This window comes from Halichoerus grypus, chromosome 7 (assembly GCF_964656455.1).
Source record: "Halichoerus grypus chromosome 7, mHalGry1.hap1.1, whole genome shotgun sequence".
In the NCBI taxonomy this organism is placed as follows: Eukaryota; Metazoa; Chordata; class Mammalia; order Carnivora; family Phocidae; genus Halichoerus; species Halichoerus grypus.
In genome coordinates, this window is record NC_135718.1 from 56,726,007 (window position 1) to 56,749,739 (window position 23,733).

At 40.7% G+C, this 23,733-nt stretch overlaps 1 protein-coding gene across 1 annotated transcript in view; it reads right to left on the bottom strand.

Annotated features, from left to right (window-relative positions):
• Positions 1-2,038: 2,038 nt before the first annotated feature.
• The window catches only part of MYPN (myopalladin), a 102,504-nt gene continuing 80,809 nt past the window's right edge, over positions 2,039-23,733 (bottom strand). Inside the window, exons 13-20 of the mRNA XM_036113868.2 lie at positions 19,977-20,198; positions 18,448-18,597; positions 17,232-17,314; positions 15,905-16,031; positions 14,491-14,698; positions 12,422-12,587; positions 6,848-6,981; positions 2,039-3,706 (exon numbers count right to left, since the gene is read on the bottom strand). Coding sequence (XP_035969761.2) covers positions 3,537-3,706; positions 6,848-6,981; positions 12,422-12,587; positions 14,491-14,698; positions 15,905-16,031; positions 17,232-17,314; positions 18,448-18,597; positions 19,977-20,198 — 1,260 coding nt within the window. The 3' untranslated portion in view covers positions 2,039-3,536. The remainder of the gene's footprint in view (positions 3,707-6,847; positions 6,982-12,421; positions 12,588-14,490; positions 14,699-15,904; positions 16,032-17,231; positions 17,315-18,447; positions 18,598-19,976; positions 20,199-23,733) is intronic.

The window sequence follows — 23,733 nt, forward strand, 5'->3', positions numbered from 1 at the left end:
AAGAACTACTGCTCTAGACTCAATTCACTTTATATAGAAACATACCGATTTACATAGACATGTAAAGTTCAGTTTAGGTCAGTGACTACTTACTGAATGCCTGCTCTGTATAAGGTACGTGACGAACTTTTGACACAGCCCATACCAACAGCAGCTAAAACCTAGTGTGGGCAAGACTGGCTAGTGCAGGGGGAGGGGACAGGCAGGTGCACAGAGCCTATGTTTTATATAAAATACTATACAAGGTCATCTTTTTTCTTCCAGATTCAAGAAACTTGCCGTAAGTTTTCAAAGAAAGTAGAATTGTGTTTGGGTGGGGTCTGGGGGATCAGAAAATAGTTCGCAGAGGCAGAGGCATTTCAGATGGGCTTTAAGGAACAGATAAGATTGCCATAGGTGGAGGCTGGGGAGAGAGCCTTCCAAGCAGAGGCAGCAGAAAAGCATGTAGCTGGAACCAGGGGCCTGTGTTAGGTCTGTTGCCGTATTGGGTGTGTTTTCTGAGGAATGGGTTGAAAACTTTGGCATCACATTGGAGTGAGCCTTGACTACCACAGAGCAGAAGAGTGGGTACCTGATTTGGCTCCGGGGAGCCACTGGGGGTTTGAAATTGGGGAATAGTAGACATGGAGCAGTACTTCAGGAAGAAAGAGATGGCACTGAGATCTGGGCTGGATTTGGGTGGGAGAAATGGCAGGAACAGAGGCAGAAAGGCCACTTAGAAGGCCTTTATTATGGTTGAAGTCAGAAATATTGAGGGGAATTAATAAAGTAATGCAAGTCTGAACTGGAGAACTGCAGGGGGATGGAAAGGAAGGGCTGAATGTAAAAGAAATAATAAAATTAATGGGATCTGTTGATTGATTGGCTAGAGGAAGCAAAAAATGACTTGGATGCTTTTTATTTGGATTGCTAGGAATGTGATGGTGCCATTAATAGAAATCATTAAGTGAGGCTGAAGAATGGTTTATGAAAGGGAAGATGATGAATCTGATTTTGGACATGTTGAGTCCAAACATATCCAGCAGAACCAAAATTTCTTATATAAGTATCCCTCATTATAATTGATTTCTAATGGAATTCTTAAAGCAGGGCACTGATTCGTTCAACAGGAGGATTCTGCCTCCTAGGAAGCATATGACTGGAGACATTTTGGGTGGCCACAACCTGGGGATGGGCCACTAATAGTACCGGCATCTAGTTAGAGGCCAGTGATGCTACCAAACATCCTACACTGCACAGGACAGTCCCCTGCAATGAAGAATTATCCACCCCAAAATGCCAACGATGCTGAGGTTCAGAAAGCCTGCATTGACATAATCCAGTATCTCCAATTTCAGGGATTTTTAGGTTTCTTATATTTTAGGTGAGACAGCGCCATCCAGTGGTCAAATATAATATTTATCCTAATTCTCCGGTGAACACTAGAAGGCAACAGATTAACAAGTATCCAGAAAGCTAAGACATATAGAGGTGAAAAATATCCTTCCATGGGAGGACTATTTAGGGTTTACAGAAATAGATGTGATGGGTAGGTCAGGTGAACGACCAAGAAGGCACAATCCTGGAGTTAGAAAATTCTCTTCGGCTAGAAGAGATTTCGTAATAGAAGCCACCATGGCAACAGAACATTTTAGAGGACGCATTGTGCATGAAACATACACTATTTCATTACAGTTGCCTGTATTTTTGGTATTGTTCCTGAATACATGAAAAAAGGAAACCAAATCAAATAATTTCACTGCATAACTGACTGAAACCTTCATTTCTTAATGATGTAACCTACGGCATTTTGTTTCATTGAGAAATAAAGATTGAAAATATTAAGATGATTTTGGAGTCATAAAAACATAGGATGAAAAGTACGAGAAACTTCTATTTGATAAAGAATAGATTCCCCCCACCCCAAAAGCAGCACTCTTTATGCCTTACATCTTACCTCCCCTACTAGATTGTAAGCTCCCTGAGGTCAGGGACTGTGTCTTATTCATAAGTCTCTAGCATAGCATCTTATACAGAGTAGACACACAAATGATTTTTTTTTTGAGTGAATGAATTTATTTTTGTACTGGAAATCCTTGCCTTGAAGTGAAGAAAATTTCAAGCCTTTCTAAACAACAACTATTTGTTCACTGGAGTAAGATGCCAGTTGAGGGTGCCTGGCTCAGAGAACACCAGACACCTGCGCACAGGGAATTGGTAACAGACACCTCCAATTCATTTCACAGGTGAGTCTGGAGCAAGCTGTGCTGTGATGACCATTCCCAAGGCAATTTTTGGAGTGCTGTGTGAATTGCAGATTTCCCTATCTAATGTAAGATTCATTCATCCAACAAATATCTATTGAATGTCTATGCGGTGCTAAGCACTCTTCTAGGCGCTGGGGATAATCGCAGTCAACTTATGTCTAAAAATTGCTTAAGTTAAGAGGCTTTTGAATAGGTGGGTTAGAACAAAGATGCACATTCCCCTTTCCTCCTACTTTCCTGGTTAGCATGATGTTTTCTATATAGAAAATGCAAATTAATTATCTGAAAAACAAGACGTCTCCTTCCACACCCACTGCTCTTCTAGGGCAAGTGAAAACAACACTCGCCCATCACTTCCTCTCTTTGTTTGCATCTCTTCCTCCCTCACTGCCTCATACACTTCCAGACTTTTGGGGAGTGGGGAGGGGCAGATGATGACGACTCTTGCATATTTTGCAAGTGGCAATTGAAGCTAGTAGTTTTAAAAGCGACCCCACAGAAGATTTCTTTTTGGTTGGTTTACTAACAACCTTTTAGTTCTAGAATTTCGGGATGTATAAAGTCAGAAAGAAAAACCACTCACCATGATATCCAAAAGAAAATGGTGCAAACAGGTTAATGGGGCCTTGTTTGGCTATAGAACTAGTGCACTGTGCAATATTGAGTGTTTCAGTGAATTTTTTGTATCTCAAGCACATTTTGGCACCTTATAATGTGGCTCAGTACACTCAGGATAAGTAAATCAAAAGTGCTTCTCCACATCTGTGAGTTGTATGGCACGATCTCTTAAGCTTAAGTAGAAGCTGATTAAATGAATCCATCAAAACTACTGCTATGGATGTAATTGATGAAAGGTGATGGAGACCGCCCACCTTTTTCCTTTGCATTGTTTGGTGAGTTGGTGATACCTAAGGTCACTACTGTCTACCTCCTTTCAGCCCAAGCGTATGGCCACTCATTGCTCCTAGTAGGGCCTAAATATCCCTAACATAGCAGGGGGCAGGGATCATGCTAGCTTTTTCCCAAAGCAGTGGATGACTTCATGACATCTTTAGTTCATCTGTATCGTCTTCTCACATTTTTGTTGGAATCTTTAAAAGGCACAGCCCTACATCTTTCCCCCAGCTGAGACTGCAAGAGTCCCCAGCTGACTTATTCAAAGCACTTCTTGCCACGGGTCCAGCAGCATGGGAACTTACTCAAATCCAGTTGCTTGGAAACCACTATGTCTGGCTTGTCCTCCTTCCCCTCCACAGTCTGCCCCCTTACGCAGCAGGCACCCAGACATTCCTAAAGTTCATCACTCTCCACTACACTCCGAGAAGAGCATGAATACACCATTGTGCTTTCCATGGAGGAAAAGGCAGAGAAAATGTCAAGTCCTTTACTGGTGAGAGATCCGTAGCGACTGCCACTGGGCCGGATGGACATGGGCGGTGGGATCTGCTGGTGCCACTGAGCTGGAAAATGGACCAAATAACATGTTACAATCAAAGGAATGCAGTCAAGTGGGTACAAGGCAGGGGTATATTCTGTCCTCATTCAAACCCTTTCTGTGAAATATATCTGGGTCTGAAATGCGTCATTTGCAAAAGAACAATGAAATCTCTCCTCTCCTGCCAGGAATAGGCAAACTGGGCTGGCGAGCTCTTATGCTCCTAATTCCAAAACCCACGATCTGGGACTATAAGAGTAGCTGTAGTGGGATGCCTGGGTGGCTCAGTCGGTTAAGCATCTGCCTTCGGCTCAGGTCATGATCCCAGGGTCCTGGGATCGAGTCCCGCATCGGGCTCCCTGCTCGGCGGGGAGTCTGCTTCTCCCTCTGCCCGCTGCTTCCCCCTGTTGTGCTCTCTCTCTCGCTCACTCTCAAATAAATAAAAAATCTTAAAATAAAAAAAAGAGTAGCTGTATAGGGTGATTTGTCAAAATATCTCCTCTTATGTTCCCTCTCACTGACCTAGCATGGAGTCTCCCAGTGGCAGTGTAGAAAGAGCTGCAGGCTCTCAAGGGCAGGTATACCTCAGAAGGTAGAGACAAGAAACCTGAGGTAATGGAAGCCAAAAGATGGGTCCAGAAGTACCTATTTCACACCCTAATCACTAATCAGCCACTACCTACCCACCACCCTAATCAGGTTCTAATGCGTTGTAGCAAGAATACTGAAACATAACTTATGTGCAATCAACCATGGTTCAGGGACAAAAGAGAATGTATTAGAATTTTCATGTTCAGCAAGCACTGTCTAAAGGAGACTTTGTTTTTAGCAGAGATGATCCTTAGACTTGAACATGCCTGAATGAAATATCCATCCAAACTGCTTTGTCTTGCTGTTGTGTCTGATTCAGAAATTACCAAGCAGTCTTCTGATTAGGTTTCTAGGGATTTGGCGTGGAAAAGGGGGAGCACCAGTTGGGGAACATGGATGCTCTGGATCCTAGAAAGCTATGGACCTATTTAGCATTCTTATTTACAAACTGGACCTTTGTTGATTTCATTATTTTGAATCAGTTTTTTTAGAGTCTAAATACCTCTGAATGGATTGATAAAATCAAATTTTGAAAGCTACAAAAGTGAGGACAAAACTTATAGTGATTCCACTAAAGAGCAGGCACTCAGTGAGGCCACTGAATAGTCAAGTCTCTGCTCCAGACCCCTTAACCAGACTACTGTAATTGCTTCTATCAGAAGCCCTACTTTGGATGAGAGAGGGGAGCCCATCTGCTGTCCCGGTTCCTTGGACAGGCAGGAAATGGTAGTGGTGGTGGTGGTGAGGGGGTGGGGGATTGATTTTAGCCCAAGTCCTCCATTCCCTCCTCCACTCCCAGTCCCAGTCGAGGAAACAGCACCCCCTATTGTTGGTGCTGCTCAATCAAGACAGGAGCCTGGGAGAGGTGAGCCCGGAAAACTGAACTGGGAAGTGGAGAGCAGGATTGGGACAAGACTTACCAGTTTCAGGGCTTGTTGGTACTGAGTTTCTTAGCTGGAGAACTATTTCCCTCTGACATGGGAAAGTGGATGAAATGAACAGGGGACTTAGACTAGGTTAAATATATCGATGGCCTCTCTCTCCCCACTCCCTCACCAGGGAAAAGTACATTAGAGTCAGCGTCCCTCACAGTTGAATTTCTTTTCAAGTCCAAGGATAAAGGAAAATAATCAGAAACCTATGTATTTCCTCCAAATATTAGACCTAGGGAAAAATGGAAGGCCAAGGGCCCTCCTGTATGGTATACCTAAGGGTGTATCTAGTATGCACCTATGAATAGCAGGGACCTCAGGTTCTAGACACAGTGACTCTTAGTTGTTATTCTGGTTAATCATGTTGAACCAGTAATGAGTAAGAAATTTATTAATTATTAAATTATTTTTTAAAAAATTTTTTAAAGAAGAGGAAAAAAAAAGAATCACCCTTTTGGATTAAGGAATATATCTCCAAAAATACCAGTTAATGTAAAAAGTATAGAGGAGAGGAGCAGGATACATTACATTACATTAATAAAGATTGACTTGTTAAATTCTTTTTTTTTAAGATTTTATTTATTTATTTATTTGACAGAGAGGGAGACAGCGAGAGAGGGAACACAAGCAGGGGGAGTGGGAGAGGGAGAAGCAGGCTTCCCTGCAGAACCAGGAGCCCGACGCAGGGCTCGATCCCAGGGTCCTGACCTGATCATGACCTGAGCCGAAGGCAGACGTTTAATGACTGAGCCACCCAGGCACCCCTAACTTGTTAAATTCTTTTGAAAATTAGAAATACGGCTCAAAGGAATGATACAAAAACCTATTTGCATCCTGGCTATAGATACTTAACCTCCCTGCGTCTCAGTTTCTTCAGCATTTAGATGAGGGCGACAACAATTACAATAATTGTTTGGGGGGGTCTAAGGGTACCATTTTGTAAATTACAAGTCATTATACAAACATCATTTGATATTAGGACAGCTCTCTATTATTAGTCTGGTTGTTGGATTGGCACAATAAATATTTGTGAAATGAATTAACAGATGAATGGGGGCAGGAAAATTCTGCTGGGTGGAGGTATGTCTGGGGGGAATGACAGGCAGTGAGGAGGGAATTCCAGTGGGTGGCCCATGGTATTAAGGAGACAGCATGAGATGTTGGATGATCAGAAGCATAAACACAGTTAAACTCTGAAAGAGCTGTAATTCCTAACATTATAGGACATTTTTTTTTTTTAAGATTTTATTTATTTGCGAGAGAGAGAATGAGAGACAGAGAGCATGAGAGGGAGGAGGGTCAGAGGGAGAAGCAGACTCCCTGCTGAGCAGGGAGCCCGATATGGGACTCGATCCCGGGACTCCAGGATCATGACCTGAGCCGAAGGCAGTCGCTCAACCAACTGAGCCACCCAGACACCCATATAGGACATTTTTTTGAAGAAGCTTAAGCTCATAGTAAAATGCAAAAGTGTACAAAAGCCCTGAGGTGACTAGGATGAAGTGATTTTTAAAATCCATCGCTTTAGCACTAAAATATAATCCAACCAATTCAGTTATGGAAACACACTACACCTATCCTTTAAAAAACTGTTTTCAGCTATCTATCACACACAGATGTTTAGCCGAAGACATTACACCTACCATATATATCCAACCTCGCGGTGCACGACACGATGCCGGCTTCATTCTTGGCTGACAACGTGTACCATCCAGCGTCGGATTTCTTGGCTGGCTGAATGAGGAGGCAGACATACCCTGTTGTGTCCTGGTGCATACTGGAGAAAAAAGAAAACACATCTGCATTGTACCTGGGGGCAGAAAAGGTCTTGAGCAGTTCAGGGCTCAGGGAAACTCTTACGGCAAATCCAGCAGTGCCGTGCATCCCCTCTCCTCCCTGACTCTACAGGGAGGGATGGGGGAATCGGCTTAAAGCAATTATCAAAGGCAAACTGAACAGTGGAAAGCAGTCACAAAAGAGCAGGAGTTAACCCAGTGAGGCCCAGATGAGGGTTGACAGCCTAGGCTGAGACCCGTTCTTGCCCTCCCCACTGCTTCACCTCTCTTGGAGTTGTACTCCCCACCAGAGGGGCCCCCACTTGTCACAACCAAAGTCCAGAAAAATCTCTCTTCCAAACCAGATTGGACATTTCAACGAGCACTTTGCTAGGAAGCTAAAAGAAAGTAGACCAAGATGAGAGTCATGTTGATGTACAGTTAGCATGGAGGGGTTATTTCTTAACGTAACCAATTGGGCATGTGCAGCATTTAGTTAAATACAGTTCAGGAGAAAATTCCTTCTGTTTCCTCCACATCATTAGTTCTCACCCTTGGCTGCACATTGCAATCTTGGATAATTACACTAGAACTTCAGGCTGGGTTTAACATGTTATGTTAATTATTATTATTATTTTAAATAAACTTTATGCCCAACATGGGGCTTGAAATCATGACCCCAAGATCAAGAGTGGCATGCCGTACTGACTGAGCCAGCCAGGCACCCCAACATGTTATATTAATTTAACCTGAAGCATTAACTCAAGAATATTTTCTGTGCTTGCTTTAAGTTTTACCAGAGAAAAATCTTGACCTGTATATGTAGGCTTCTTAGATGCCAAAATTCTGTAAAGTTTGACAGCTACAACATCCTCTGGGACAAATTCAGTTTACTGTGAAGAAATAATTCTCAGTAGAAACTTTTGTACACAAGTTGCTTTTGTTTGCTTGCCCCCTCGTGGCATACAACGGAAATGGCAAAGGTAAGGTTGATGAGAGGAAATCTAGCAAGGTACCCACTTTTGGAAACTGGATTCTTAGTTACTTTATTTTTTTTATTTTTTTAAAGATTTTATTTATTTATTTGACTGAGAGAGCGAGAGAGGGAACACAAGCAGGGGGAGTGGGAGAGGGAGAAGCAGGCTTCCCACTGAGCAGGGAGCTCAATGCGGGGCTCGCTGTGGGGCGCGATCATGGGATCATGGGATCATGGGATCATGACCCGAGCTGAAGGCAGATGCTTAAGGACTGAGCCACCCAGGCGCCCCTCTTAGTTACTTTAAAAATAACCATGTCGTGATGGATAGAAAAGGAGTTACTGCCTTAATATTTTGTTCTGCTTTATTTTATGTTAGCTTTTTACTGTCAAAGGGGTTTCCTGGGTACTAATATGACTGAAGATATGTGACAATATGCAGGATCTTCACAAATTCCTGATATATTTTTATTTTTATTTTTTTATTTTTAATTTTTTTTAAAGATTTTATTTATTTATTTGACAGAGAGAGACACAGCGAGAGAGGGAACATAAGCAGGGGGAGTGGGGGAGGGAGAAGCAGGCTTCCCGCCGAACAGGGAGCCCGATGTGGGACTCGATCCCAGGATCTTGGGATCATGACCTGAGCCAAAGGCAGACGCTTAACGACTGAGCCACCCAGGCGCCCAGCTGATACATTTTTAAATTTAAAAATTAAAGTTTTAACAAAATCAGAAATGAAAGAGGAGAAATAACAACCAACACCACAGAAATACAAAGGATTATAAGGGAATATTATAAAAAATTACATGCCAACATTGGACAACTTAGAAGAAATGGATAAATTCCTAGAAACATATAACCTCCCAATACTGAATCAGGAAGAAATGGAAAATTTGAACAGACCGATTGCCAGCAATGAAATTGAATCAGTAATCAAAAAACTCCCAACAAACAAAAGTCCAGGACCAAATGGCTTCACAGGTGAATTCTACCAAACATTTAAAGAAGAGGTAATACCTATTTTTCTCAAACTATTCTAAAAAATAGAAAAGGAAGGAAGGCTTCCAAATTCATTCTATGAGGTCAGCATTACCCTGATACCAAAACCAGATAAAAACATTACAAGAGAAAGAAAGAAAGAAAGAGAGAAAACTGCAGGCCAATATCTCTAATGAACACAGATGCAAAAATCCTCAACAAAATATTAACAAGCTGAATCCAACAATACATTAAAAAAATTCACCATGATCAAGTGGGATTTATTCCTGGGTTGCAAAGGTAGTTCAATATTCATAAACCAATCAATGTGATATATCACATAAACAAGAGAAAGGACAAAAACCATATTATCATTTCAATAGATGCAGAAAAAGCATTTTACAAAGTAAACATTCATTCATGATAAAAACTCTTAACAAAGTAGGTTTAGAGAGACTATACCTCAACATAATAAAGGCCTTATGTGAAAAACCCACAGCAGACATCATACTCAATGGTGTAAAACTGAAAGCTTTTCCCCTAAGGTTAGGAATAGGACAAAGATGTCTACTCTCACCACTTTTATTCAGCATAGTACTGGAAGTCCTAGCCACAGCAATCAGACAAGAAAAAGGAATAAAAGGCATCCAGATTGGTAAGGAAGGAAGAAGTAAAATTTTCACTATTTGCAGATGACATGATACTATATATAGAAAACCCTAGAGACTACTGGAACTGATAAATGAAGTTGGTTAGGTTGCAGGATTCAAAATCAATATACAGAAATCTGTTGCATTTCTTTCTTTCTTTTCTTTTCTTTTCTTTCTTTCTTTCTTTCTTTTTTTAACAGTTTTTAAAGTCAGTTCTATGCCCAATGTGGGTCTTGAACTCACAACCCCAAGACCAAAATTTGCATGCTCCACTGACTGAGCCAGCTAGGCACGCCCCCCCTCATTGCATTTCTATATACTAGTAATGAAGCAGCAGAAAGAGAAATTAAGAAAACAATCTGATTTACAGTTGCGCCAAAAATAATAAAATACCTAGGAATAAACTTAATCAAGGAGATGAAAGATCTGTACTCTGAAAACTGTAATACACTGATGAAAGAAATTGATAAAACAATGATGAAAGAAATTGAAGATGACACAAACAAATGGAAAAATATTCCATGCTCATGGGTTAGAAGAACCAATATTGTTAAAATGTCCATACTACCCAAAGCAATCTACAGATTTAATGCAATCCCTATCAAAATACCAATAGCATTTTTCACTGAACTAGAATAAATGATCTTAAAATTTGTATGGAACCACAAAAGACCCCAAATAGCTGAAGCAATCTTGAAAAGAAAGGCAAGGTGCCCTTGGGTGGCTCAGTCGTTAATCTGCCTTTGGTTCAGGTCATGGTCCCAGGGTTCTGGGATCGAGCCCCATATCGGACTCCCTGCTCAGCGGGAAGCCTGCTTCTCTCCCACTCCCCCTGCTTGTGTTCCCTCTCTCGCTCTGTCAAATAAATAAATAAAATCTTAAAAAAAAAAAGAAAAGCAAAACTGGAGGTATCACAATCCCAGATTAAAAGTTATACTACAAAGCTGTTGTAATCAAAACAGTATGATGCTGGCACAAAAATAGACCAATAGATCAATGGAACAGAATAGAGAGCCCAGAAATAAACCCACAACTGTATGGTAATTAATCTTTCACACAGGAGGCAAGAATATGCAATGGGGAAAAGACAGTCTCTTCAACAAATGGTCTTAGGAAAACTGGACATGCAAAAGAATGAAACTGGACCACTTTCTTACACCATACAGGAAAATAAACTCAAAATGGATTAAGGACCTAAAAGTGAGACCTGAAACCATAAAAATCCTAGAAGAGAGCAGACAGTAACTTCTTTGACTTCAGCTGTAGCAACATTTTTCTAGATATATCTCCTGAGGCAAGGGAAACAAAAGCAAAAATAAACTATTAAGACTACATCAAAATAAAAAGTTTCTGCACAGGGCGCCTGGGTGGCTCAGATGGTTAAGCGTCTGCCTTCGGCTCAGGTCATTGTCACAGGGTCCTGGGATTGAGCCCCACATCGGGCTCCTGGTTCGGGGGGGGCCTGCTTCTCCCTCTCCCTCTGCCTCTCCCCCTGCTCATGCTTTCTCTCTCTGTATCTCTGTGTCTGAAATGAATAAATAAAATCTTTAAAAAAAAGTTTCTGTACAACACAGGAAATAATCAACAAAACTAAAAGACAACCTACTGAATGGGAGAAGGTATTTGAATATGACATATTGGATAAAAGGTTAGTATCCAAAATATATAAAGAACTTAATATAACTCAACACACAAAAACCAAATAATTCAATTTAAAAATGAACAGAAGACATGAGCAGACATTTCTCAAAGAAGACATACAGATGGCAACAGACATATGAAAAGATGCTCAGCATCCCTCATCATCAGGGAAATGCAAAGCAAAACCACAATGAGATATCACCTCACACCTGTCAGAATGGTTAAAATCAACACAAGAAACAACAAGTGTTGGCAAGAAAAAGGAGCCCTCATGCACTCTTGGTGGGAATGCAAACTAGTGTGGCCACTGTGGAAAACAGTATGGATGCTCCTTAAAAAATTAAAAATAGAGTCACCATATGATCCAGTTAATTCCACTACTGGGTTTTTATGCAAAGAAAACAAAAATACTAATCTGAAAAGATATATGCACCCTCATGTTTATTGCAGCATTATTTATACTAGCCAAGACATGGAAGCAACCCAAGTGTCCATCGACAGATGAATGGATAAAGAAGATATATATGTGCATGTGTGTGTACACACACAGAGGAATATTACTCAGCCATAAAAAGAATGAAATCTTACCATTTGCAACAATACCGATGGATCTAGAAAGTATAATGCTAAATGAAGTAAGTCAGTCAGAAAAAGACAAATATCATATGATTTCACTCATATGTAGAATTTAAGAAAAAACTAACAAAGGAAAAAAAGAGACAACCCCCAAAACAGACTCTTAACCATAGAGAACAAATTGATGGTTACCAGGAGGAGGTTGGTGGGGGAGGGGGGGCGATGGGTGAAACAGGTGAAGGGGGTTAAGAGTACACGTAACAGTAATGAGCACTGAGTAATGTATAGAATTTTCGAATCACTATATTGTACACCTGAAACTAATATAATACTGTGTGTTAACAAAACTGAGTTTAAAATAAAAAAAAAACCCTGCTAATTAATCCTGAAAAAAATTAACATTTTAAAACTGTGGGACATCCATACCATGGATTGCCCTTCAGGAGCAAAAGGAATAAATTCTTGATACGCACAATAACATGGATGACACTCAAATGCACCATGCTGAGTGAAAGAAGCCAGATTCAAAAGACGACAGACTTATTTGGGTGCCCAGCAAGTCCCACTGAGCTTGGAAGTCCCTTTGAACATGGGAGCGGACATGGGAGCGGACCGTACCTGATCCTCTCTCGGGTGGAAGGGATGGTCTCGTTGTCCTTCTTCCAGTAGAACACGGGCGGCGGCATGCCTATCACCCGGCACTCCAGCCTCACTGGGTGGCCTTCGGGAACTCCGCTGTTCTGCAGTTTCTCCAGAATCACAGGGGCTTTCTTCACCTCTTTGGCTGAATGGGAGAAGGGCCGTTCTTGTTTGAATTGTAAGCGCCTTGGGGTTCATGCTTCCAACTCATTACAGTTCTGGAATTTAGCAGAGTGGGTGCCCACCCACCTCACCTCCTCTTCAGAGCACTTCTCACACCTCTAAGGGAAGATCATTGCTTTGATAAAAGCTCCGGAAGTGATGAAAAAAAGGAATGAGGGAACCTCTTTGCGTATTGTGTGAGAGACAACACTCCAGGATCTGGGTCGCATACTGGGGGACTCGAATGGTGGGTGTGGAATAACTCACTCCTTAAAAGAGTCTCTTTTATTCCCAGCAGTAAATTTTGAGAAACAACAGATTTTATGTACTGAACCTACCCTTTTTCTTTTCTAGAGGAGTTGATTTTGTAGAAGGTATATTCATTTTCCCTCAACTTATTTTATTTTTTAAAGATTTTTATTTAATTTAATTAATTTATTTATTTGAGAGAAAGAGAGTGACAGAGAGAGCATAAGAGTGGGTAGGGTCAGAGGGAGAAGCAGACTCCGTGCCAAGCAGGGAGCCCGATGCAGGACTCGATCCCAGGACTCCGGGATCATGATCTGAGCTGAAGGCAGTCGCTTAACCAACTGAGCCACCCAGGTGCCCTTCCCTCAACTTTTATTTCAAAGAAGTTTATAACTACAGAAAAGAAGTACATTACTTTTTTTTTTTTAGTTTTATTTATTCAAGTAATCTCTACACCCGATGTGGGGCTCGAACTCATGACCCTGAGATCAAGAGTCACACTGTCCTCTGGGCCAGCCAGGTACCCCAGAAGTACACGACTTAAAAAAAACAACCCCCCCAAATTATGCTTCCTAAGGAAGACTTTTTGGGGGGAGGGCCAGAACCAGATAAGGCAAAGATACCTCATATTTCAGGATTCCAGAATCAATATTTGCAAAATATTGGGGGGAAAAGTAAAAGCTTGCAATCAATATATCCTTGCAGGATGAGCTTTTCCTACTCTGTTGGGTATGAGAAAATTAAGAGTGAGAAAAAGAAAAAGATATATGGGGCGAGCAGCCACCAGCCTATAGAGAGGATAGCATGCCAAAGCCCCCCTGGTTTCCGGTAAGGGCCACACATGGGAGAAAGCTCAGCACTAGAATTCATATATTCTGAAATCTAATTCTGGCTGGACTCCTGGCCCGAGGGCGGGTATCAACCAAGTGATAATGACTTGTCCTTTTTTGTAGCCATTACAGTGTTTTGTTCATGTCGTCTTATAAAGTAGAGGTTCATTTGTTTAGTTATCAACTCAACGTTTGTTGAGCACCATGCATGTTCCAGGCACTGAGTCAGACACTGGAGATACACAGAAAAAGTCAGAATGTCTGACTTTAGAAGCTTTCAGTCTCTTCAGGAAGACAAAGGAGATAATAGTTACATGGAAGGCTGCAAGTGCTCTGGGGAGTCTCTCCTTTCCTAAGTGCTATGAAACAGAGGAGGATGTGCCTTGGTGGTGACATTTGAATTAAGCCTTAGAGAAGGAGGGCAAAGAAGGGCATTCCAGGTAGAAGGATCAGTGAAGCAAAAGCATCGGAGCTTGGGGTAGGGGCAAGATCCTGGTGTGTTCCAGCTGTGATGAACTGTAGGGCAAGTGACTTGAAGTTAGTGTAGTCAATATACCAATTAAGTGATTAATTAACTATTACAATGGCTCCCATTTATTGCATGCATATATGCACCAGATATTACATTATGTTTTTATTGATAGGTCTTTGAAAACAATGTAAGAAATATGGCCTTTACTACAGTGAAGGAGAAACTGAGATGAAACTTGGTGGGGCAAATGACTAAAGAATTCTGTCAGAAGCTGTGCCTATTTGGGCAATAACTTTAAAGGGAGTTATTCTTGGGGTCCCAGAAACAAACCTTACCTACTACAGTGAGCTCCAGACTAAAGGAATTCTGTCCGGTTTTGTTGGTAGCAACGCATGTATAGGTCCCCGCGTCACGTTGAGTGAGCGGGTCAATGAGCAGAGAGTGGACTCCAGTCTCCCTGACCAACATCTTGTGCGAGGCGTCTGGTAGCACCGGTTGGCCATTGAGCAGCCACGTCAGCTCTGGGGGCGGTAAGCCACTCACCTAATAAACAACAGGACAGCTGAGGCAAATGACAGACTGATGACAGGCAGATTTATTTGGTGGCTGAATTCTTCATCCTTGTCTGGCACCAAATAGATAGTGAGAAAAAACATGGGGTGGAGGGAAACCTCTCTGCAGGGGCATCAGGATAAGAGGGGCTGGATGAATGGCCGCATTAATTTAAACTGTATCGTATTTTGACCCCAATTCAGGTGATGATTATATTTTAGATTAGAATAAGTAAGAAATAAAAACAAAATGAATAGATAAAATAGACCTGCTGAGTGAGTTTCACAGATGATATGTTGCTTACATACCTGAGAAGCAAGAGGCAACCAAGGAAAGGGCAGACATTAAACTAGAGTTCCCAAATCTTGCTGTGTGTTATAATCGTGTGGGGAGCATTTGAAAATCCCAATGTCTACTTACTATATTAAGTCAGAATCTCTAGGGATGGGGCCTGGAATGGGTATATTTTAGGGTTTAGGGTGGAAGAAGTAACAATCAATCCCAAATATTATTTAGGCAGCCATTGGCAGAGCAAGAACCACCTAGAGAAGTGGACTCTATGAATGTTTAACCTCAAGCCTTTACCAATTAGCACCTAAAATTTCCATAACATTCTGCATCTTTGTCTGGAGTAGAAGAGGTGACTTAAGTTTCTCTTCATACTGAGAGATATCCACGCTGCTCAGCTGAACAGTTTCTGGTTGAAGAATTAGAAAGTAGAATAGCTAAAGCTGGTGGATGTTGATTAGTACGAGAAACCAACTTCCGTTTTCATAAACCACCTCGAAGCTATCTTTTCATGACTGTAATTTTTTCAAAGTCTATACATCCCAGAAACTCACTTCCAGGATGCAAAAATCACACTTTTGGCTTCATAGTAATAAAGACTTACTCCGCACCACATGGAAAATGTCTGAATTATATCACTTCTTTGGTTGTCTTTTACGAATGCAGAGTTAACTTGATACAACACCAATGTAATTTTATCAAGGTATAAAGACTTAAAAATTTCATCAAATTCTTTTGTCTGGTATTAATAAACGCTCTGAAAAAGTCTTGTGAGAAAAGAAGTGATCTCTCTCCCTTCCCCAGCCCCCCTTTCTCTAAACAAAACATAAAACAAATACAAACAAAAATAAGTCAAACAAATGCAAAATGTGAACAGATCTGGAGCCAAGGATGAGTATTAGAGTCTACCTTACAGTCCAGCCGACAGAGGCGCCCCTCGTGAGCTACCATATCCCCAGAAGCCTGCAGGAAATGTGGTCGGAAAAAGCGTTCCTGTAGGGGCTCTTTGTCTCTTTCTTGTACTCGGGACCTTCCTCTATAAAAACAAGCATGTTCAGGCATTAAACATAGAAACCAATCTATAAACCTAAAACAGCAAGCATTTAGGCATGGCTATAGAGCCTAGAGAACAGATATTTTGGGGGGTGGGTGGGGAAGCAGGTTGCTGGACTATAAACAAATAATAAAATAATAAATAATGGTGTGAAGCATATGTAAAAAGCAAGGTGGTAAGCATCTCATACACTGTAGGATTATCTTACGAGATCTTTAATCAAATAAACAGGCTTTAGCTTCTTTTTCTCTGAAGTCATTCTGGGTTAGGTGGCCCAGCTCCCCTTGCCTTGGCTTAGACCAGTTGTTCAAAAGTTTCAAAATAAACAAATAAATGAGTATTCAAGCCGAATCTCAAATGAGAGCCAACAGACAAGTCCTGTTTATTACCCAGAACAATGCAGCTGCAATCCCTGTGTCTCTGAGTAATAAAATTTAACCTGGCTATAAATTATGGCAGACCATCAAAGATGATCATGAACTTAAACTGGTTAAGACTGACCAACAGTAACAGCTGTTCTTAAAAAAAAAAACGAAGAAGAAGGTATAGTTGCAGCAGTGATGAAATACTGTATCTGAAACATGGGTCACTATTTTTGCTCCTTTGGTAAGTCAAATATAATTCATCCATGTCAGCAACTATGGAATGCTTTGCTAAGACTTTGTGGCACCATAAGACTCAAGGGGAAGCCAGGCTCTTAATTCTTAGTGGTTAGTAAAATCAGAGAGGAAGAAAGCCAATTGCTATGTTAGAGACAATTGTTAAACTGGGGACAACAACAACAAAAATATTCAATCTATAGACATATAACCACTAGCAGTTTCTGTTTTATTAAGGAAAATATGGTCATTTAATTCAAAGACTCTGGTTTATATATTATCTGCACAGGTACTACTGAGGGTTACAAATTTTGAGCCATTAAGAGTGTGCAACAGACCAGTGCATCTCAAAGTTAATGTGCTTATGAGTCACCTAGGGATCTTATTAAAATGTACTTTCTGATTCAGTAGGTCTGGGGTGGGGCTTGGGATTCCACATTTGCAACAAGCTCCCAAGGGAGGCTGATGCTGCAGGTGCAAGACTACACCTTAAGAACAATGTGTAGACCCAACACTTTGATGCTTAGTGTGGTAGGTGGATGCTTGGGAGTGGCTAGAGAAGGGAGATTCTTACTGTTTTTACCTGTGAGACTGACCAGCGGATGTTAGTCGACTGCGAATGGGCAAACTTTGTACCATCAAGTGGCCAGAACAGCTGATTCTCCCCTGAGAAACAAAAATGAATTAAAAATAAGAGAATTCGGGCGCCTGGGTGGCTCAGTTGGTTAAGCGACTGCCTTCGGCTCAGGTCATGATCCTGGAGTCCCGGGATCGAGTCCCGCATCAGGCTCCCTGCTTGGCAGGGAGTCTGCTTCTCCCTCTGACCCTCCTCCTTCTCATGCTCTCTGTCTCTCATTCTCTCTCTCTCTCAAATAAATAAATAAAATCTTTAAAAAAAAAATAAGAGAATTCTCCATTTTTTTTTCAATTTATGTAAATTTTTCTGGACTGGAACAGTTTTGAACTTTTTGGCTAAATATTATGAGAAAGAAAACTTGGGGGTGGGGAATGAAAACAATAAAATGCGACTCCTTAGATCACTGTTAATATTCTAGGGGGGAATTTAAAGAATATTGTGATGATTTTCACTTTGAGCTGAGAAACGAGCAGAGCACAAATGTAAAAAAAAATTTGAATTCTGGTGCAGCCACATGCAGAGACTATGACCAAGTATTTTATACTTTTCTTAATAGAGATTTATCCTCAAAACTAACATTTTATTAAGGAGAGTGGGTGAGAGTAGAAATTATAGTTCTATATTTTGTATTCTAATAGTAGTTGAAGATATTTGTTCTGCCGTATCTTTTAGGGGAATTTTAAGTCTTGATCCTTGATCTTATTCAGAAAAGAAAAGTGAAAGATTATGGCTTTCCAACTTTTACCAAAAAAAAAAAAAAGGGACATTATGGATTTGAGGAATGTTTACAAGCCTTTTTGGAGTAATTTGCTTATCCTCTAAAGAACAAAAACAACAAATCATTCTTTGATAGGATAATTTACAGACTCTTCAAGAGAGTCAATGAGTTGATAAACATAAGATGTAGCCTAATACATCTGGGACATAGTGAACAGATACTACTAACGTCCTTTGACAAAGGCTCAAGGCTTGAGTGAGCCATCAATGGCTAACTGGTCTTTTAAGCTGTGATACTGCGCTCTAGTTAACACACAATCACAGTGCTTCTCATTCATTTTCCTCAGCAATCCTTAGCAACTCGCACTTCTCAAGGTCTCATTCACAATGACATCAAGTGCTCCTTCCTCAGAGTGCAGCACAGCACAGAACCCTGCTTCTCCACCTGGGGGTTGGCAGCCATGATAGTGTAGTTGCCATCGTCATCACTGGTGGTGGAGTTGATGTGCAGAGAGCATGTCCCATCTCCTTCTCGCCTCATTTTGCAGTGCTCATTTCTCTTTGAAATCTGCTTTCCATCTTTGAACCAGTAAACCTGCAATGAAAGATAATCAAGGAGAACATACACTGTTGTGCACATCTTTTGAGGATAATGAAGTAGGGAGTAGGTTGAAGCAAGGGCTGATTGCCATCTCTACGAGTGCCCCATCCCTTATAAAGCACTTCGAAAAAAGTATTTTAAAAATGACTGTAGGGGCGCCTGGGTGGCTCAGTCGGTCAAGCGTCTGCCTTCAGCTCAGGTTGTGATCCCAGAGTCCTGGGATCGAGCCCTACATCGGGCTCCATGCTCATCGGGAAGCCTGCTTCTCCCTCTCCCACTCCCCCTGCTTGTGTTCCCTCTCTCGCTGTCTCTCTCTCTGTCAAATAAATAAATAAAATCTTTTTAAAAAAATGACTGCATAGCATGCTCCTATGCTTGTACATATACAATACTTAAGTCAAAAATTCTGTATAATTTAGGATTGAGATAAAGCTTTCGACTTTTTTTATTGTACTTCATAATTACTTAAAAAGTCACCCCAAGGACCGGACATGTTTTCAGAGGCAAAATAATGAAAACCAGGAGCCTGAATTTTTTTCCCATTATCCTATCTACAAGCTCAAGTCTTCTGCAGTCCACAGATCTCAGGGTCCACAATAGCTCACCCTACTTGAAAGGATAGTATGGTTTATTATACCATGTGGAAGGAGGCCAGGATTCACTTGTGAAATTTCTCATCTGGCGAACATTTAAATAAATAGGTTTTTCATGTTGAGTTCTGCATGTGTCAAGGAGATCTGTCAAAGACGGGGGGTTAAAGTACCGGCTGCAGCTGTTCTCCACATTTCCTGGTTACCTAACCATACATGATAACACCATGCTAATGTTTGTGAAAGTAGAGCGGAGAGATCCCCTACCACAGCCATACCGGGTGTAAATCCTTCTTTCAGCTGACTGCCAAAAAAATCTGGTGACTCATAAGATTTTTCTGCAGCCAGTGATAACGATATGACATTTTCAGCATAGACCAACCTACTAGTAATGATACAAATATAGCTCACTTTGTGCAACAGCAGGCACTTTGTGGGTATTCAATAAGTGTTAAAGAGAAAGAATATCAATTTGGTGAGTTTGGTGGTTGAGAGAATCAATAGCCCAAAATGGAGGATTATGACTAAGAAGTCTATTTTAAACTTTTATTAAAATTCTAACTTACCCATAAGTCTGATTTATTTTGGGCCTAATTATTTAATGGTCCTATCCCTGACGGTCTCTTTTTAGTAAAATTATCTGGGCTTTGTTAGTTTTTCTGGTAGTGGTTTTTATTCCCTCTGTAGACACATCCCTAGAATCTGATAAGACTTTCTTGAAGGCATTGTCTACAGTTCTGTGTTGTTGGTTGGTTGCCCATTCAGCTGGTCATCTTCCCCTACCTTTGGAACAGGAATCCCAACAATTTTGCAGGTAAATGTCACTGGAGAGCCTTCTGTAACCCGGAAATGCTTGAGTCTTTTGTCAAAGATGGGAGCAATACACTTGCCCGTGGGGATCTCGTCATGTTGGACTTCATCATCTGACTCATCAACAGGGGTACGTTCCAAGCGAAACTCTATTTCATTCATCAGCCTCTGCTCAAAGCTTGAAATTTTGTACTCCTGTCAAAATGTCAAACATGTTTCAATTTCAATTCTATGGGTGAGAAAGAAGAAGGTGTCTATCAATATAATTTGAGGATGGAACTTTTTAGATTTAGATGGTAAATATATATCATGGAAACCCAATAAACCAGGCATGTTCCATTTCCAGTTCCTCACCATGGAGCACTAAAGGAGATGCCAATGTCTCTACTATAATCCCAAACTGCCTTAGTGAATCCTGATTCCTCACCTTGAGTATGGAGCCCCAGTAGCATCCTGTAGAGAAATGAAGATGGAATGTGATTTCCATTACTACTATTAATGTCCATTTCAATATGTAGAACTTCCTATCTGGTAATATGGCAAAACTATTCTGAATTGCATTCTGATGCATGCCTGCATTACCAGCTTCCTGTCTCTACTGGACATTCCCATCTGCATACTTGATGAAATCTGTCTTGAATAAATCTCCCTCGACTCCATATCCATCTTCATTGCATCTCTCTACTCCCACCACAACAAAACTAGTTGAAATATTTTTGTATTGTTACAGGATCATTTGCTTGTCACCCACTCTTTCACTAATGGACTCCAATTAGGCTTGTGTTCTCACTGTCCCACTGAGATTACTATTGTCAGGGTCTCCAAATTTGCCAAATCCAGTTGTCACTTATCTGTTCTTACCTTACCTGATATCTCAGCAGCATTAGACAAGGATGGCTACTTTCTCCTTTTTGAAACATTTTCTTCTGTTTGCTTTCATGATACCATATTGGTTTTCCTTCTCTTTCTTTAGTTGCTGCTTATCAGTCTCCTTTGCTAGCTCCTAGTCCTAGGTAAGTGCTTTCAACCCAACCTACAGCTTCAGATACCTTCTGTATGCTGATGACTCCAAATACATATCTTCAAGCCTGATCTTTCCACAAAACTCATATACCCGATGACCCACTGTACATCATGCGAGTCATATACCCAGCGACTGATTCTATATCATGGCTTGGGCACCCAACGGGCACCTCAAACTTAGCATGATCCAAACAACACACACTTGATTTCTGTCTCCCAGAGATGCTCCTACACTGCTCTTCCCCATCTCAGAAAATGGTGCCACTATTCACCCACTTGGTTAAGTAGTTAAGCCAGTGTTTCTTGCACTATCTTTGGTGAAAACCGGGTTTTAAAATTTTTCCAATATGTAGTTTTGTAAAGTGAAATAAAAATGAATGAGTAGCAAAATGAAATTTAGGAGGCATGCAGAATTATTGTATTCAATAGGCATAAAATTTTTCTGTCAAATTGCTATAAAAATTTCTTAATGGTTACTCTCAGTTTCTATGCTTATGCCAAGGTGGAGGGGCGATAGTTTGCAGATTGCCACACGTCCTCGGACCACACTTTGAGTGTACCAAGTTAAACCCTAAATCTAGGACTTATCCTGAATTCCTGTCACTCCCTCTCCCTGCCGAATTCTATCAAGCTTATACGTCACCTCCCCAAAGTAGCCTTTCCAGGCCACTTCATGTAAATGAACTCCCCATTCTAATACTCTACACAGTACCGGTTGCTATCTAGTATATTTCTTGTTTGTTTGTTTATTGATTGAGTGATTGAATATCTCTAAGGATTAGAATGTTAGCTCCACAAGAGCTGAGAGCTTCTTTATCTTGCTTCTCACTGTATCAACAGCACCTGGAATAGTGTCTGCCTCATGGCAGGTGCTCAATGAGTATCTGAAGAATGAGTGAAGACATAGATGACATGGGGGCAATCACTTGTTCCAACTGCATCTTTGAGGACTTCAGAGCCATGGCTTTGGGCTGAGGGTAAGACCTTCTGCTAAGCTTGTGACTCTAGTTAACCAGTTTCATAATTTAGATGAGCTCCATGGAGATGGCACTAGGATGTTCCTGAAATAGAATTTGGAAGCACATGGCTGATATACATCTGTCCCAGTCTTAGGCAGAGTGAGTTCAGGACTCATAAGATGTATTCTCAAGCTATTAAATCACATTACTCGTGTCCTTTAGTTATTGTCTTACACATATTATCACCTGAATTTGTGTAGAATTGGAACTTATGAAACACGGAAATACAGAAATCAGATGTTTCTTGGTTTCAATTTCTTGAAAACAATTTTAAATCCTCTTCTCTTGGCCGCATCTCACACTGGGTAAGCAAAATAAATCCACAGCTCTTTCAGGGTAGAGAAAATGATTAATCTCCAGTTACCTTATTATTATTATTATTTTAGATTTTATTTATTTATTCATGAGAGACAGAGAGAGAGAGAGAGGCAGAGGCAGAGGGAGAAGCAGGCTCCCCGAGGAGCAGGGAGCCCGATGCGGGACTCAATCCCAGGACCCTGGGATCATGACCTAAGCCGAAGGCAGATGCTTAACCGATTGAGCCACCCAGGTGTCCCTGTTACCTTATTATTTTTTAATCAGATAATTCAAACCAGTTAAAGTAAAAAATTGTTCACTTCTATTAATCTGAAACCTAGTTTAAAAGTATTAAGAAACCTAGTTTAAAAGTATTAAGACTATTTTCTACATTAGAGGAGTTTTTAAAAAGTTAATCATTAGGGGCGCCTGGGTGGCTCAGTTGGTTAAGTGACTGCCTTCCGCTCAGGTAATGATCCTGGAGTCCCGGGATCAAGTCCCACATCAGGCTCCCTGCTTAGCAGGGAGTCTGCTTCTCCCTCTGACCCTCCCCCCTCTCATGTGCTCTCTCTCTCTCTCATTCTCTCTCTTTCAAATAAATAAATAAAATCTTAAAAAAAAAAGTTAATCATTAAAGCTTCCAACTATCTACCTATTAGGTTGAATTAAATGAAACTGACATTTTTGTAGGTCAAAAATGTAGACTTTCATATGATTCAATTTAATACTTCACAATGACTATATTTTTCCTTACATACATTAAATGCTCCCCCAAATTTGAAATATTTCTTAGTCTCGCCAGTTTAAAATCCACATGAAGAGTATATATTTCTTCTTTCTTGAATTGCATTTATGCTTTTGAATATATACTATTTTTCTCTTTAACACATTTGTTTATTTTCCTGGATATTTAGGAGTAAAACCAATGAGTCATTTTATTCCCTTACCATATGAGGTAGGAATTAAATAGAAGCTTTATTATTTTAAAAATTACGTCCAAACAGAATAATTCACACAGTTCTCAAACCTCATACACAGATCCTAGGGGTTCAGGAAATACCAGAGTTTTTTGTGAGGGTGGCAGGAGGTCTTAGCCTTTTACAGCTTCTCATCTTGTTTCATTTAAGTCCCCAAATTCCTAGTCCATTTCATACCAACTCTAGCCATTGTTCTAAGGGAGTCCTTGCTCTAAATTAAAGAGTCTTCCCTGAAGCTTCTCCTATTGCCTGCCCTATAAGGGCTGTAACCTCCTGGCTAAATACCTTGTCAGAGTTATTGTAGGGAAAGATGAATTCCTGAAATTCTATTTTGAAAGTATGAAGTAATTTTCCCAAAGAAGTATTTTGTACATAGTGGTAAGTTATGATTACGCCTAACCTTCAGGAACACAG